We start from the raw sequence: 14,690 nt of genomic DNA on the forward strand, positions 1-14,690 counted from the left end.
CCCCCACAGATGCACTATACATATTAATGCAATCTATGACCATTTTGTCTTTAAGATCACAAGTTATTATAACAAGACATTGATGGACATAGATTTATTTCAAGTCTTTGCAGAACAGTACCTAATTGACAAGAAATGGTGAAAAAATCTTTGATTGATATAAATAAAAATTAGAATTAAAAAGAGAGGTCTGTACATCATGAGTTTCTATAACACCTTGACTCTTAGAATCTCAAACTCCTAATGACCTCTTTAGAATAAAAGTAGGATATACATATACATCATTGTAACCTCTCAAGCACAATATAATAACAAGCAAAAAAATTATGGAATGACCTTCAAAAGTTAGCACTTAACATTTTTAATATTTGCACTTGGTAAATTTGTTAAATCCAATAATAGCAAAACAGCCCCATGTTATAAGGACAGCCGCCCTTAATCGGATAGCCCGGTGAAAAAAAAAAAAAGTACACAGAAACGAGATCGCGAAGAGAAAAAAATGCTTCAGATCCGGCTGAGTAAGGGTCCGTCGTCGGACGGTGGCGGCGGTCCGGCGAGATCCGCGCCGCCACTGGAGACGGTGACGGTGGCGTGCCCGGAACACCTCGTGATTGCTGATCTTCCTGTCGCGAAGAGCGTAGGTGTCCTCACCACCGCTTTTGCTTCCTCCGGCCGCAACATGGGCCGCAGATCGCGCCGCCAACTTGGAGATAGGATTCACTTGTGTGTCCGCTGCGATTTCCCAATCGCCATTTATGGCCGCCTTGTAAGAACCCTCTTTTGGAAGCCCTCTTGTGTGTGTTGATTTTGTTAAAAAGGTGATATTTTGCTTATCTGTTGCTAGAACGAGATGTTAGTTTAGGTGTTTTTTTTTTTATTCAGGTGCGAGGGTTCGGATTTGGGGTGTTATTGTGGGATTTGACGATTTGTTGTTACTATTAATTTCTGTGGTGAGATTAAGTTTATTGGAAGTCAGTTAGTGGTTAGCTTGAGGGATACTGAACTCGTGATTGTCGTCATAATTGTATTTGGGGCATTTGGAGAGAATTGATATTTGGTTGGTGAGACTTTTCTCTCCCCAATTCTGGCCAGCTCTTAAGAACTTTCCTCTGTCGAACAAAACCAGCATATGTGATGTTTTTTATTAAAAAAAAGGTTATTTTTTTTGCCTGAATTGCTTAATGAGATGTTCGATTATGTTTTTCTTATGTAAATACGTGAGAAGTCAGTGTTCTGTTTGTAAATACCACTTAAATTTATTATCTGTTTTTTTTTTTTTTAATGGAACGAGGGTTGGGCTTCTAGTTTGAGTTGAGGTTGGAAGATTTGACGTTGCTAGTGATTTCTCTGGTGATATTAAGCTTATTGGATTCAGTCAGTGGCTAAATTTAGGGATATTGAATTAGTGACCGATATATTAGCGGTATTTGAAGCATTTGGATAAAATTCTATTTTGCCTATTGATTTTTGAATTCAAAATGCTATTTGGGAAAGTAGTTATTGGAGGAGATAGGAGCCATTTATGCATCTTCTTGAAGTTTTGTTGTTTGCACAAAACCCTTCTTTGTGTGACATTTTGGAACTTTGGTTACCATGCTTCCTGTTGTGGTTTCTATAAAATGCACTGTTTTTTTTTCTCTCCATTGTATTAATGAGATCTTTTTCTAGGGCCTCCTTGGTTGCAAGAATTTTGAATTCATTTATTTTCAGAATGCAAATTAAGGTAGATTTGATATATTATGAATACGTAGAACTATTGATTGTCTATAAAATAAATGCAAGGGTTTTTTTTTTTATTTGCTTGGGTGTAAAGTATAGAGTCTAATATACAACTCAAATTTAGTGTTAAGATTATAACCTCACCCATTTTATAGTATATATAGGCAGAGTGAGAGAAAAGTTACACAAACACACACACACACACACACACACATATCTATACATAGGCTAATGTCAACTTGGCTGAGCGTGTATTATGATTGAAAGCTTGGATATAGCTATGATGATTCATGGCTGATTTAGGGATTTTGCTTGAGTTTTCAGCATACAAACCTGTATGCTAGAGCAAACTACGCTGAAGACATACATTTAAACATTGTTGATACCATGCCATCCTCTCTTTGTCTCTCCACCCAACTTGGTAACACTCGAATTATCTTTGACTTCCATCTTAAGGGATGATATCATAGTGGTTGGCTCCCAAGCCACATTGGCATTGTGCCTTCATATACCATAAAACAAAAAGAAAAAGAAAAGGAAACTTACCTACACCTTAGGTTATCGGTGAAAGCTTATGATGGGTGGTCTTGAGGGGTTGAATGGCAGCATGGGTTGATGGTATTATGTGGGGTTTGTTGACTTTCTACTGCATGTGATTGGGTCAACAAACCTATATTTCCAAAGTGGGCTAGAGCAAGAGGAAGAGACAGCAAGGTCACAAGAGAAATAAATATAAATATAAAACACGAAGGCAAGGTTTAAAATTGCGTAAATAAGCCTTGAGGCGGTTTCGTTCGTGAGGCGAGGCGTAAGCCTCGAGGCGGTCTGAGGCGTAAGCCTCACGGATGCAGAATTGCGTAAATTAAAATTTAAGGATTTTAGCATGTATTTGTAAGCATATAGGTTTAAATGAAAATTGCCGCCTCCTACATCAACTTGCACACTATATTTTCAAGAAGGGTCACGCCGCAATGACGTATTTGTCTTCTCCTTGCCCCTAACCATATTTCCTAAAGCACAAATGCAAAATAAAACACAAAAACATAAATAATAAGCATGAATATGAAGAAGTAGACTAACACTAACAACTATTATTAAAGATGATGAATATAATAATATGCTGGACTGCCGGGGGTCCAAGGGGGCGCTTCCCCCTGGCGGGGTTCGACAAAATTTTATTGTAAGAGTAATTTTGAAGTTCCGAGCAAATACCTAGCTATACCGAGCATATACCTAGCTGTACCGAGCATATACCTAGCTGAACCGAGCATATACCTAGCGGTACCGAGCAAGTGGGTCTTTGGAAGGGTAAGTGGGTATAAGAAAGACCATTTGGATGAGGCGTACACCTCACCCATAATTGCGCAATTGAGGCGCGCCTCACACAGGGTGTGGCGTACGCCTCAATCAGTGTCGAAATTGCGTGCGCCTTGAGGCGCTTTTGGACAGAATTGCGCAGAGGCGCGCGCCTCTTATTGCGCAATTTTAAACAGAGCACGAAGGTAGCTTGAAGATTTCACTAAAGAAACTTAAAGAGGAGAAGCATTACATTATTACCATAAATGCAACCGAGCAATAACAAGTCATATTCATTCATTCCATGATTCAAAGTTACATTAATGATACATGTATAGAACTAAAATATAAAATACATGAAAATATTCATGAAGGGGGTCGACTAGTTCAAATTAGAATGTTGAGTGGTTCCAAATTTCATGCCATCTTTAATTTCCTCTGTGGGGTGATCGAACATACACTTTTGGAAAGAGTGAACTTGCTTTTAATTACATGTTGCTTGTACTAGGGGATAAGTGATCGACCAAGTAATTTTGGTAAGTGGGATGATAGTTGATTTGGAGCACCTATTAGTAATCCATCCAAGAGGGTCAACCAAGCTTTATCAAGGTTTTCTTTGAATTTAGAAATAATGATGAAGATAACCTTTAAGTTTTGATACAGTGCTTTTGTTTGTGATCTAGTCATTGGCCCGTGCATATGAAGTTGTATTGTATTGACTCCATTGAATAACAAAAGTCCTAAATCGCAGAGTTAAAATTAGCGTATTCAACCATGAGGTTTGGTGTTAGCTTTTTCATGTTTTTTTTAGTCATCCTTATTTCTTGAGAAAGAAGTTGATTCTTCCACCTTACTAAGATTCTGTGGTGGAGTTTGTAGTTGCTAGAGCTTCATCTGAAATGATTCCTTAAGTTTCAAGAAGTTGGGATGAAGAGGCACCTATAATTGATGATCTTGATTTCTTGAAAGAGGGTTATTCTACAAGTCCATAGGTTTTACAATCCCTCAATAGGTTAAAATATCTTTCACATTAAAAACATGATTAATGAATATGTCAAAAGGTAACCTAAAAAAATAAACATTTCCAAAAAAATTAGAATGAGTCACAAGCTCTTGCATGTAGTTTTTTTGTATTTAGTGGTTTTGTAATGTTGTTGATAAATGTGAATTAGAATGTTGTCTCCCTCATTATATTCTCTTAAAAAGCTTTTGATTAACAACTTTAATATATTTATCATTTTTTTTAAATTTATTATTGTACATCTACTTGATGGTGAAAATGATGTGCAAATTTAAATGCAACATTAGAAAATGTGATGTCGCATTGGCTAGATCAATACCTTTTTGATTATATTCATAAACAATCTTAAAAGGTGTTATCTTTGTTGTTTTTGAAATTGTAATGTTGTAGGTAGATTTAGAAGTGGCTTTATGTAGATCCTAAGTTCCAGTACTTTTATGCACTAAATATCATAAAAAATTACCCAATATTCTATTAACAATTTAAATTTGGTCATATATTTGTCGATGAAAAATTAATTGAGTTTTAAATAGTTTTCGTATTATTTTTCAAAAATAAGATAAATATCTCTATAAAAACATTTGTGTCCGCACTTTTACAATTTCTTTGAAAAATATCAATTTGCAAAGTATCATTAGTTTTGACCTAGTAGAAAGTGAGCCATCTTAAAAAAACTATCAACAACAATCAAATTATTAACATGTCCCCTTGGCTAGGTAAACCTATGATAAAATTTGTAGATAAGTCTTCTCATGATCATTTTGTAAGGATATTGCATTTATTAGATTGTTGTTTTGTAGTTATAGCCATTTTGCAGGAGTCAAGACTAATTGTGTGAAACTATCCAATTAACTTTTTTGTTTTATGAAGATCAACAACAACAACATCAAATCTTTAACCCACTATGTGGGGTCGGCTACACGAATCCTTTTTCTCCATTGTGTCATGTTAAGGGTCAAATTCTCATTTAAATCTAATAAAAGAAGGTCATTTCTAATACTTTATAACTAAGTTGTTTTAGGTCTAACTCTACCTTTCTTAACATAGACTAAATCTAATTGGGTCATCGGAAGGCCGACATTTAATGTGACCAAACCATCTAAGGTGCCTCTCTCTAATCTTATCTTCCACTGCCTCTCTCTAATCTTATCTACCACTGGAGCTACTCTAGACTTGTTTCACATTGTATCACTAAGAGTGAAGCCATTCATCCACTTGAGCATCTTCTATTTTGACGGCCAACATTTTGCACCATAAAGCTTTACAAGTCTCACCACCATCTTATAAAATTTTTCCCTTAAATTTGAGGGGGTACGTTTCTATCACACAACAGGTCCGATGCATTTCTTCACGTCGACCATCCAACTTGAATTCTACTAATAATATCCCTATCTTTTTCACCATTACTTTAATCTATAGATCCTAGATGCCTAAAATGTGTACTCTTTTTAATGACTTGATCGCCCAAAATCATTATCTCCCCACTAGATCTATCACTACTAAAATTACACTCCACGTGTTTAGTTTTAAATCTACTCAAATGAAACCTTTAGACTCTAAGGTTGACATCCATAATTCAAGTTTTCCTACTGCTCCCTCTCTAGTATTATCAATAAGAAGAATATCATCAATAAAAAGCGTAAACCAAGTGCATCCTCTTGCAAATGTCTAGTAAGAACATCCATGACTAAAGTAAAAAGATATGGCCTTAAAGTTGATCCTTGATGTAATCCAATTGAAATAGAAAATACTTGGTCAAATGACCTTGTGTTTGAATACAACTAACAGCTCCTGCGTTCATATCCTTAATGACTTGAATATAAGCATTATTAACTCGTTTTGTTAGAACTCTCCATTAGCACCTTTCCTGGAATTTTATCATATACTTTTCTAAATCAATAAATATCATATATAGATCCACCTTATTCTCTGTATACTTCTCCATCAAACCTCTCAATAAATGTATATGCTTATTTCTCTAAAGACCAATAGAAAATATTTTTCATCACATTTTTTATTTTATTTTATTTCATAATGTCCAGCAATCTCACAAGAGTTTAGCTAAAAATCAAAGTCTGTAAAGAAAAGTCTAACTATACAAAATTATTTTCTTGATACAGATGGTCATTTATTACAAAATGGACTTCAGAAAGAAATGGGCTTGTTGGATGATCATTGTTAAAAATGTTCTAATTTAGACAAAGTGAATAATCTTTTATTTTAGCAATTCTAGAAATTTTAAACTATAAAGATGAAATAACTGAAAAACATGAGATAGAGCATAAGCATGTTTACTTTTTATTCCTAGCTTATCTTCCAGCACAAAAGAGAAATCTTGTAAAATTTTTACTCATTTGACATGCTTATTATTTAATTTTCTTTGTATTAATGAATGTAAGTGCATGTGATCAGAATTCAGAATAAATTCACTATGCAACAAGTATTGTCTTCAGTGCTTTAAAGGTTGAATTATGGCATAAAATTCTTTATTATACGTAGAATAGTATTGCTTAGCTTCCTTTAGTTTTTTACCAAAGGATGTAATAGGATAATTTTAATGAGTTAACAAGACCAATACGTATCCATGACACATCACAAGCAACCTCAAATTGCTTTTGAAAAATAAGGTAATCTCAAAAGATGTGAGGACTTGTGGATGCCATTAAAAAGTAAATTTGAGCGAAAAGTTTAAAAGCAATTGATGTCCAAGAAAATTTGTTCTTTTTTCCAAATATTAGTAATATGAGCCATCATGATGTTGCATTATATGTAATAAATCTAAAAAATGTGATCAATTGATAAATGCTTCTAACATTACAAAATTCTTTACGTGTAGGCCAATCAATTATTGCTTTTATTTTTGAAGGATTTGTTTGAAGTTATTAGTAGATATAATTATCCTCAAAAAGTTGACCTTTTTTTACAAGATAGAGCATTTCGTAAGTTTGATAAATAGCTTTTCATATCATAGAGTTTTCAGGATTAGTTTCAAATGCTCCTAATATTTTATTTCATGAGAACTAAAAGCTAGACATTATCAAAATAAACAGACATTTTTTTTTCTATTAATGGATTTAAAATTGTATTCATCAACCTCATAATTGCACTAAGATTGTTTGACTATCCAAAAACAAATATTTATTTTCATATGCATTTTTTTTCATTCTTAGCTAGAGTTGATTCTAATTTTATGGTAATCACTTTATTAAATCTATTTTGGAGAAGAATTTTAGACAAGAACTAAATGAAGCATATCAACTAGTTCAGATATATGAAATAAATTCTTACTGGTGATCTTGTTAATGATCCTACTATCAACATATATTCTCCAAAAGTAAAATTCTTCTTTGGAGTCCAGGGACGAAGGCCATCCTGAACAAATTCATTTAAGTAAGTCATCTACTTATTATTTCACTTCCTCAAAATAATCTATAATACAAAATTTGTACCTTCGTAGATTTGAGACTTAAATAAAACAATATCCTCAATATTCCTGGTGGGTGTGTCAATTGAAGCCCTAGGGGTGGGAAACACTAGCAAATACGGAGGATGCTATAGTAGGTCTAAGATTGGAAACAAAAGTAGTAGGACTTTTTATGCTTAGAATTAGTTTTTTTATTGCATTTCAATCAAGACATTGAAAAGTTTGTAGATCTAGTAGCTCAACTTCATTAATAATTTTATTTCTAAACTCAGTTACAATTTTATAGGCTATTTATCAATCATTATCAGTTCAGTTGATCCCAACAAGCAATTCATTAAATGTGTATAAGTATTCAGTAACTTGTATATTTTCTTGTCTTTTAAGTCAAGTGTTGGCAATGTTACTTTTTATTATCATGTTGAGGACAATATTTATTAATCAGCATTTCTATCATTTTATTTTAGGTTAGGGTAATGCTACCATTTTTTTGTTCTTTTACAATAATATCATTCTAACAAAATTTTAGCATGTCCAATTATTTTATTTTTACCAAATTAACTCTTTGATAATCATCCATATCATACCACTTAAAGAATTTATCAATTTATTTTAGCCAATCTATAAGAATTTTATTAGATTATAAGCGCCAGCAAAAGTTGGGGCATCTATTTTATATTTTGTAGCAAGGATCATTATAAGCCGTAATATTAATTCTAGGCTGGTGTCTTTTCTCTATACTTTCCAATTAATATTTTCATCTCTATGATTAGTAGGAAAATTAAGTTTGTAGTTGGAGTTTGATTCTTACTATGAAAAGTTGCAGTTGATTCCTATATCTTCTATCATGTTTTATAAGATTTAAAATTTATCATCAATTCTTGTGGATTAGTTTTCAGTATTGGTTCACAAGTCCTCAATAATTTTATGGAGTTCCTTTTCCTTAATTTCATCTAGGGGCATATATTTTGGTAGCTTGATTGCAATATCTAATGCAATGGATATACTTTTCAATCAAAAGATTTTTAATGCAATAACATGTGCGATAAATGCAGCATGTAGAATTTTCTCGAATATTCAAATGCTTGTTTAACAACAACTTTCAAGAATGTTTATAAATATGTGTATATTTGTGAATCAAAATGAACAATAATATAAGAAAAACCAGGTAAGGCTGTTTTTGAAGTGGAATGCTAATGCTAATATGCCGGGGGGGGACACCTTGTGGGGCCCAGGGGAAGCAATATTCACTATTTAAGGAGGAGAAATTTAAAAATTATTAGGAAAGTTTATTTAAGAAAAGATGGCTTATTTGAATTAGATTTCGGAGGGAATTAGGAAGATTTTATTAAGGGAAAGAGGCTGATTTAGATAGAATTAATTAGAAGATGTTTCCTAATTGAAGATGATATTTTTGGGGGCTGATTTGGAGGGGGTTAATTAGATAATATTTCCTAACTGAAGAGGGCTGATTTGGGTGCCAATTTATAGGGGATTAATTAGAAATTGTTTCCTAATTGAAGAAGATAGATTTGAGGGCTGATTTGGGTGAGAAATAATTAAGGAAATATGACCGATTTGGGAGTAAATTAGGGGAGGACTTTTTTGGTATTTTACTGTTTATTGTTTGCTTTAATGATTTACCCTGGGGTTAGGATATGTTATTTGTTTGTTAAATTTAATTTGTTCTTATGTTGTGAGGGCTCTAGCCGCCAGCTAGAGATTTGGGAGAGCCGGAGCTTCCTCTCTAATTTACCCCCGGGTTCTCCAATAGTGTTGCTTCTTTGATGATCTATTGTATCTTGTATTGTTCTTTTTCATATTTTCTAAAATAAAAAGATTTTTGGTGCATTCTTCTTCCCAATTTCTCTTATGGTTCATTGATTTGGTTGAATGTTTTTCTACTTCGTATCAAATACACCTCGCTATATAGGAATTCTCAAGTAAAAGTGGATGTGGTAGGTTTAGTGGTGGGTAGGTGAGTAATAACCTGTATTATTCTTGCATTTCTTTGCAAAAAATAAACTGCCACTACATATGAGTCTAAAACCGAGCAGTGCATAGGTTATCCACTAGTGGAGATTAGGTCATCTATTTGAGGATGCCTATCGATGAAGGAGTTTGGTTTTTTTCTTTATGCCTTGTGATCATCCTTGCATTCTATCTCCGAGGTTCTTTGAATCTTGGAAGAAATCACCCTTTAACCCTTTGATGGGTGGTGGTGGGTGGGATCTTAGGGGAAAAGTTGATGGTTTACTCATGAGTGCCTTTTGTGTTATGTCGATAGTTGGAAATGTTGTTGAAAGCTAGGATTGATGCTTGGAAATGGTGGTTTAGAGGTGGGTAGGTGAGGGATTAATTTTTGTGGATTTATAAGGATAGGAGGGCTCGGAATGTTGGTGAAAGCTAGGATTGATGTTTGGGAAGGGTGGTTGAGTGGTGGGTAGGTGAGAGATTAATTTTTGTGGATTTAGGCTTCGTTTGGGACGGCTTTTTTACTGTTTTCTAAAACGGAGTTTTAGTATAAAATTTTTTATTTTTGTACTAAAACTCCGTTTTAGAAAGCAATAAAAAAGCCGTCCCAAACAAAGCCTTATAAGGACAGGTGGGCTCTAGTTTGGAGGGGAAGAGGGCTTGGCCAATAATTTTTTGAAAAGATTCTATGTTTGATAATGTTATGAGAGCGGATAATGAGTTGATTGAGGTTTGTTAGGGTTTTGAATAGTGTATAGAAATTGCTTTTTGGTTTGTGGGAGAGGGAGGCTAATAGTTGGTGGACTCATGGTTTGGTATAGTAATGACGGCTGTCACTTGGGGAATATTTGAGGTGTCTACTAAAGTTGATGTAGGCAAAAGGGGGGCCCTTCCCTTGGTCTCTTCGGTTTACCCTCTTGGTTCGGCTCCCCTGCTTGCTAGTTCCGGTCCCTATGCTGCCCCTTCAGATCTTCCCTGGTGCTGTTTCTTGTGAGCTGTTCCTTCTCTCTTTGCTGGGTGTTGCTTCCAGTTCCTGTGCTGCCTTTTTGGCTGCTTTCCCGTGGCTGCTTTACCTGGTTTCTGTGTTGCCTTTTGGCTGCTGTTTTAGCTCCCTTTATCTGCTGTTTCAGCTCCCTAAACTGCCTTTTTGTATGGCTGTTTGGGTGCTAATCTGGAATGACTTTTGGCCTTCCATTTACTTGAATTTAATGGGTTTAAATGAGGGAATTTTGGGCTGTTTGGCTGCCCTTTTTCTCCTATAAATATAACGTGTCTTGTGAATAAAAAAAGAATGTTATGATGAAGTAATTTTTGGATTACCAAAGAAAAACCTGCGGGTTTCCTTGGAAAGGCTTGCGAGCTTGTTCCACCTCTTCTACTCCTCTTCTAGGAAAGCTTGCGAGCTTGTCCTCTTTCGTCTCGGCCTCTTATCTATTTCTTCTTTCCGCATGTGACCACTCCAATTGTCTCATTCTTCTCAATCCAAGAAAGCAAGTTTAGGTGTTGTTTGTGTTCATGTTTGTAAGTGTTAAAAGTTGTAAGTGTCCTTTTTATATGTTAGAAAGTTTTTTTTTTTGTTATTTCAAGAGTGTCTTAGTATCTTTTCTTTATCCTAGGAAGGTGTTTTGTTTCTGCTTGCAAAAATTTGGGTCTTTTCCAAATTTTTGCTTGCATCAAAAAGGAGGGGAGAGAGGGGGGAAGCTGCTAGGTTTGTAGGAGAGGGGTTGATTGAAATGGAAAAGAGTAAAATTGGTGCAGGAGATAAGCAGATAACTCACCTTAAGTCCTCTAAGATGAAGCCACCAAATTATCACCACAATTGCAACCAAATAATCAGAATTCTCATTCATTCACTCCGTGATTGAAAGTTATATTGGGGATACATAAATAGAGGTTAAAATAAAATACATGCAATATTCATGAAGGTTGTCAGGTCCCAAGTCCTGGATGAGAAAAGTGGAGGGTTGCGTTAGGAAGTCGACAGCCAGCGTAAAACTTGTCGAACAATAATGACATGAATCCTTTAAGAAATTGTGTTAATGCTATGATGTTGTTGTTGTTGTTGTTGTATTCATGAAGGTTGTCAGCTAGTTCAAATAAGAAAGGAGATGGTTCTAAATTGTATCTTCAATTTCTTCCATGGGTCGATTGACGAAGCACTTTTGGAATGGGATTTGACTTGATTTTCATCACATTTTATCTATACAAGGGGTGGGGAGAAGGGTTGGAGATAAGTGGAGTGACTCTTAATTTGGAGCACATGTTGGTGATCCATCAAAAAGGGCTCACCAAGTTTGATGAAGAATCTAGTGCTTTGAGTTTTGAAATGTTGTTGACGAAGATGATCTTCATGCTTGATGTATTGCTCTTGTTAGTGATATGATTATTAATTTGTGTGCATGAGATTTTACTGCATTTGTCATGCCATTTTGGTGATAAATCTAATACTCATTTTTAGGAAAGTTGGAATGACATTTATGGACAACACCTTAAAACCACAACCAATCATGCTAGACGCCTCTAAGCTATCCAATAATCTTGGTGTGGCCAACGCTCTTCCAATGAAAATAATCCAAGTTATTATCATGAAAAACTGTCTCTTTGGCATTCTACTACCCTATTCTTTATAATATTGCAATGCATGAGGTCATAATTCATATATGTATACACATTTTGATATGAGTGGGCCCTAGGGTTGAATGATTGTAGTTATCTAACCTTTTTGATGTGATAAAAGAGCTGGAATGAGGATGAAAGACTCTTATGGTGGCGATGATTGTAGAAGTGCTCTGGTGGAGGTGGAATTATGGGAGGCCAAAAGGGAATCTTGAATGTGAATTAATTTGGTGCTTTGCGGTAGAAAAAAGGCTCGACGAAGTCTTGTTTGGGGTGAGTGTTGGCCTTTGTTGAAGATGTTGGAATGAGGGTGGCTGTGGAGCATAAGTGGTGGAACCCAAGAACTTCTCTATTAGTTGGTGATTTATATAAAGAGTGGGATGATGATTAAACCTCTATTGTGGGAGATTTGGGAAGAGGTGAATATATGATGATGTGATCTATAATTTGATGGGTGGAGTTAACAGGAGATGAGACTTGTGGAGGACATTTGGTGAAACCAGGTTATGTATTTACTTAGAAAAAACATAAGGTAGTATTATGAGGATTAATTTGCGGAGATGAAAGGGAAGTGATTGCTAGAGATGGAGGTGAATATGTCCATATAATTGGACTAGCAAAACAAGACAACACTAGAAAACTAAATAACAATTAATCATCAACACGAAAGGACAATACATACAAAGACACAATGATTCATCCACCAAGCCGCATCCACAAGAGGATATACTCTTTCTTTCAGTCTTAATTCATCCAAAAGCTGTCTCTTATAAAGGCTTACATCTTTTTTAAGAATTATGACGTGATTAAAAAAAAGAAAAGATTTATCACATGGTAGTAAATATAATCCAAAGGCGGAGAGAGAGTTGTTGGTGGTTAAAACCAAGAGGAGATGTTTGTTCCTTAATTTTAGGAGCATGCTACTTGATTTTTGGCCGATGTTGGTAGTTTCTTGGAACACTTCTAACATGTGTTTGACCCTCCGTTGCACATCCCTTGGCATGGGGAAATCATTCGGTACGTGCTCCTTCAAGCGGGATCATCCCGGATGGCCCAAGGATGGCCCTTTCATTTGTCTTTTTTAGCTGAATCTTCTTTGCATAGCCCGTGCGCACACAAACTTTGACACATGCTCACTCCTTTTAATGCAATGATAATGTCCACCCTAATATCATCCTAATTACTTCTTGAGTTCACATATTACCATCATGCTATAAAAATTTAAATTACATAATATTAGATATGGTAATAAATACATAAATGCTGAAATTAATAAAAAGTCAATGTAAATATCATTTTAGGAGCTCTATTTGATATGAATTCTTTTAATGTACTATATCACATTTTAATATATTAATATTAATAATATATATGTTGAAATGAACAAAAATCAAGCTGGCTCTAAGTTATGCTCATCTTATTCAGCAATCATGCTGATAAATGGGGTTCCGGCTTTCGGTTTCTGAGTCAACTCGCAGTACTTCAGTGATCCTCTGCACTCAATGAAATACCTGTAAACTTGTAAATGAGAGCATGGTATGTAGATATTTTTGCTCTTGCCCAGTGGTAACCAGTGAGAAGCTGACATTTTATTTATAAGGTAAACTTAGAAAAGTAGCCGCCTTTACAGAATATCATGATAAGAAAGAGGGAATTAGAAATATGCAACTCCAAGTAGTCATTATTTATTCTAGATATTTCATCATAACTAGTTCTTGGATCTACTTTAGATTTTTTTTAAACATCTTTTTTTTTTTTATTCTTCTTTTGTTCTTTGCAGATCCCTTGTGAACATGCTTTTTGTTTAGCTTGTGCTCGGAGTGATCCTAGCTGTTACCTGTAAGCTTTCTTTCACTTTTCCTTCTTAGATATCGAACTCAAAGCTACACCTGGTCTATCTTGCAATGAGCATTTTAGATGCTTGAGAAGCTTTTGGGAAGCTAATTTCATTCCTTTGTTGATAAATTGTTATGGCGTTCCATTACGTAAGCTACACTTAATAGTACAATGCCTTTTCTTTTTTTATGCAGCTATTTGTTATCAATTAAGATCTCCCTCTAAAACAAGATAAGGATAGAACGTTGAACTGACATTGTGTAAATAAACTTTCTTATTTTATTATTTCTTAAACCTTTTAATATCTAAAGCCCTCAGTCTTAGTTATATTTATAATTCTTGTTTATATTTGTAATTCTGACTTGATTTTGTCTAGGGGTGTCAATTCGGGTCAACGGTCAAGTTTGGGTCCAACCCGAGTTGATCCGGGCATAAACGAGTTAATCCGAACCCGACCCATTTAGCTAAATGGGTCAGGATTTCCAACTCAGACTCGACCCATGCGGATTATCGGGTTGACCCGACCAACCCAACCCGCGAACCCGTCTGCCTTCGTTCTACGAACGCTGTTTGCCGAACCTAATGTAGACTGAGTCAGAGAGTCAGAGTAAGCTCAGTGAGGCTGCAGGTGAGGCGGACGCGAGGTTCGAGTGCTCGACCAGTCGACTTGGTAGGTCGAAGTTGTGCATGCAAGGTAGGACTGTCAGGCGCAATTCGATCCAAGTGCAACTAGGCAGCAAGGTAGGAGTTGGGGATGGAGCTGAGCACTGTGAGGGCCGTGAGGCAAGCCTCGACCCTAACTTACGC

The 14,690-nt window shown here is 35.3% G+C and overlaps 1 protein-coding gene across 1 annotated transcript; it reads left to right on the top strand.

The window, feature by feature from the left end:
* Positions 1–455: 455 nt before the first annotated feature.
* LOC110096846 (E3 ubiquitin-protein ligase HAKAI homolog) lies at positions 456–13,908 on the top strand. Its single transcript, XM_020822970.2, has 2 exons — positions 456–766; positions 13,828–13,908. Exons 1-2 carry the CDS (start codon positions 500–502, stop codon positions 13,888–13,890), a joined length of 330 nt encoding a protein of 109 aa, XP_020678629.1. The 5' UTR covers positions 456–499; the 3' UTR covers positions 13,891–13,908.
* The last annotated feature ends 782 nt before the right edge of the window (positions 13,909–14,690 follow it).

The sequence above is a fragment of the Dendrobium catenatum genome, unplaced genomic scaffold (genome assembly GCF_001605985.2).
Source record: "Dendrobium catenatum unplaced genomic scaffold, ASM160598v2 fragScaff_scaffold_1676, whole genome shotgun sequence".
NCBI classification, from domain to species: domain Eukaryota; kingdom Viridiplantae; phylum Streptophyta; class Magnoliopsida; order Asparagales; family Orchidaceae; genus Dendrobium; species Dendrobium catenatum.

Bases quoted from the DNA above. Each gene is read 5' to 3' on its own strand.
- LOC110096846 (XM_020822970.2), top strand. From the start codon at position 500: ATGCTTCAGATCCGGCTGAGTAAGGGTCCGTCGTCGGACGGTGGCGGC. The intron at 767-13,827 runs GTAAGAACCCTC...TGTTCTTTGCAG, and splicing joins TCGCCATTTATGGCCGCCTT to ATCCCTTGTGAACATGCTTT.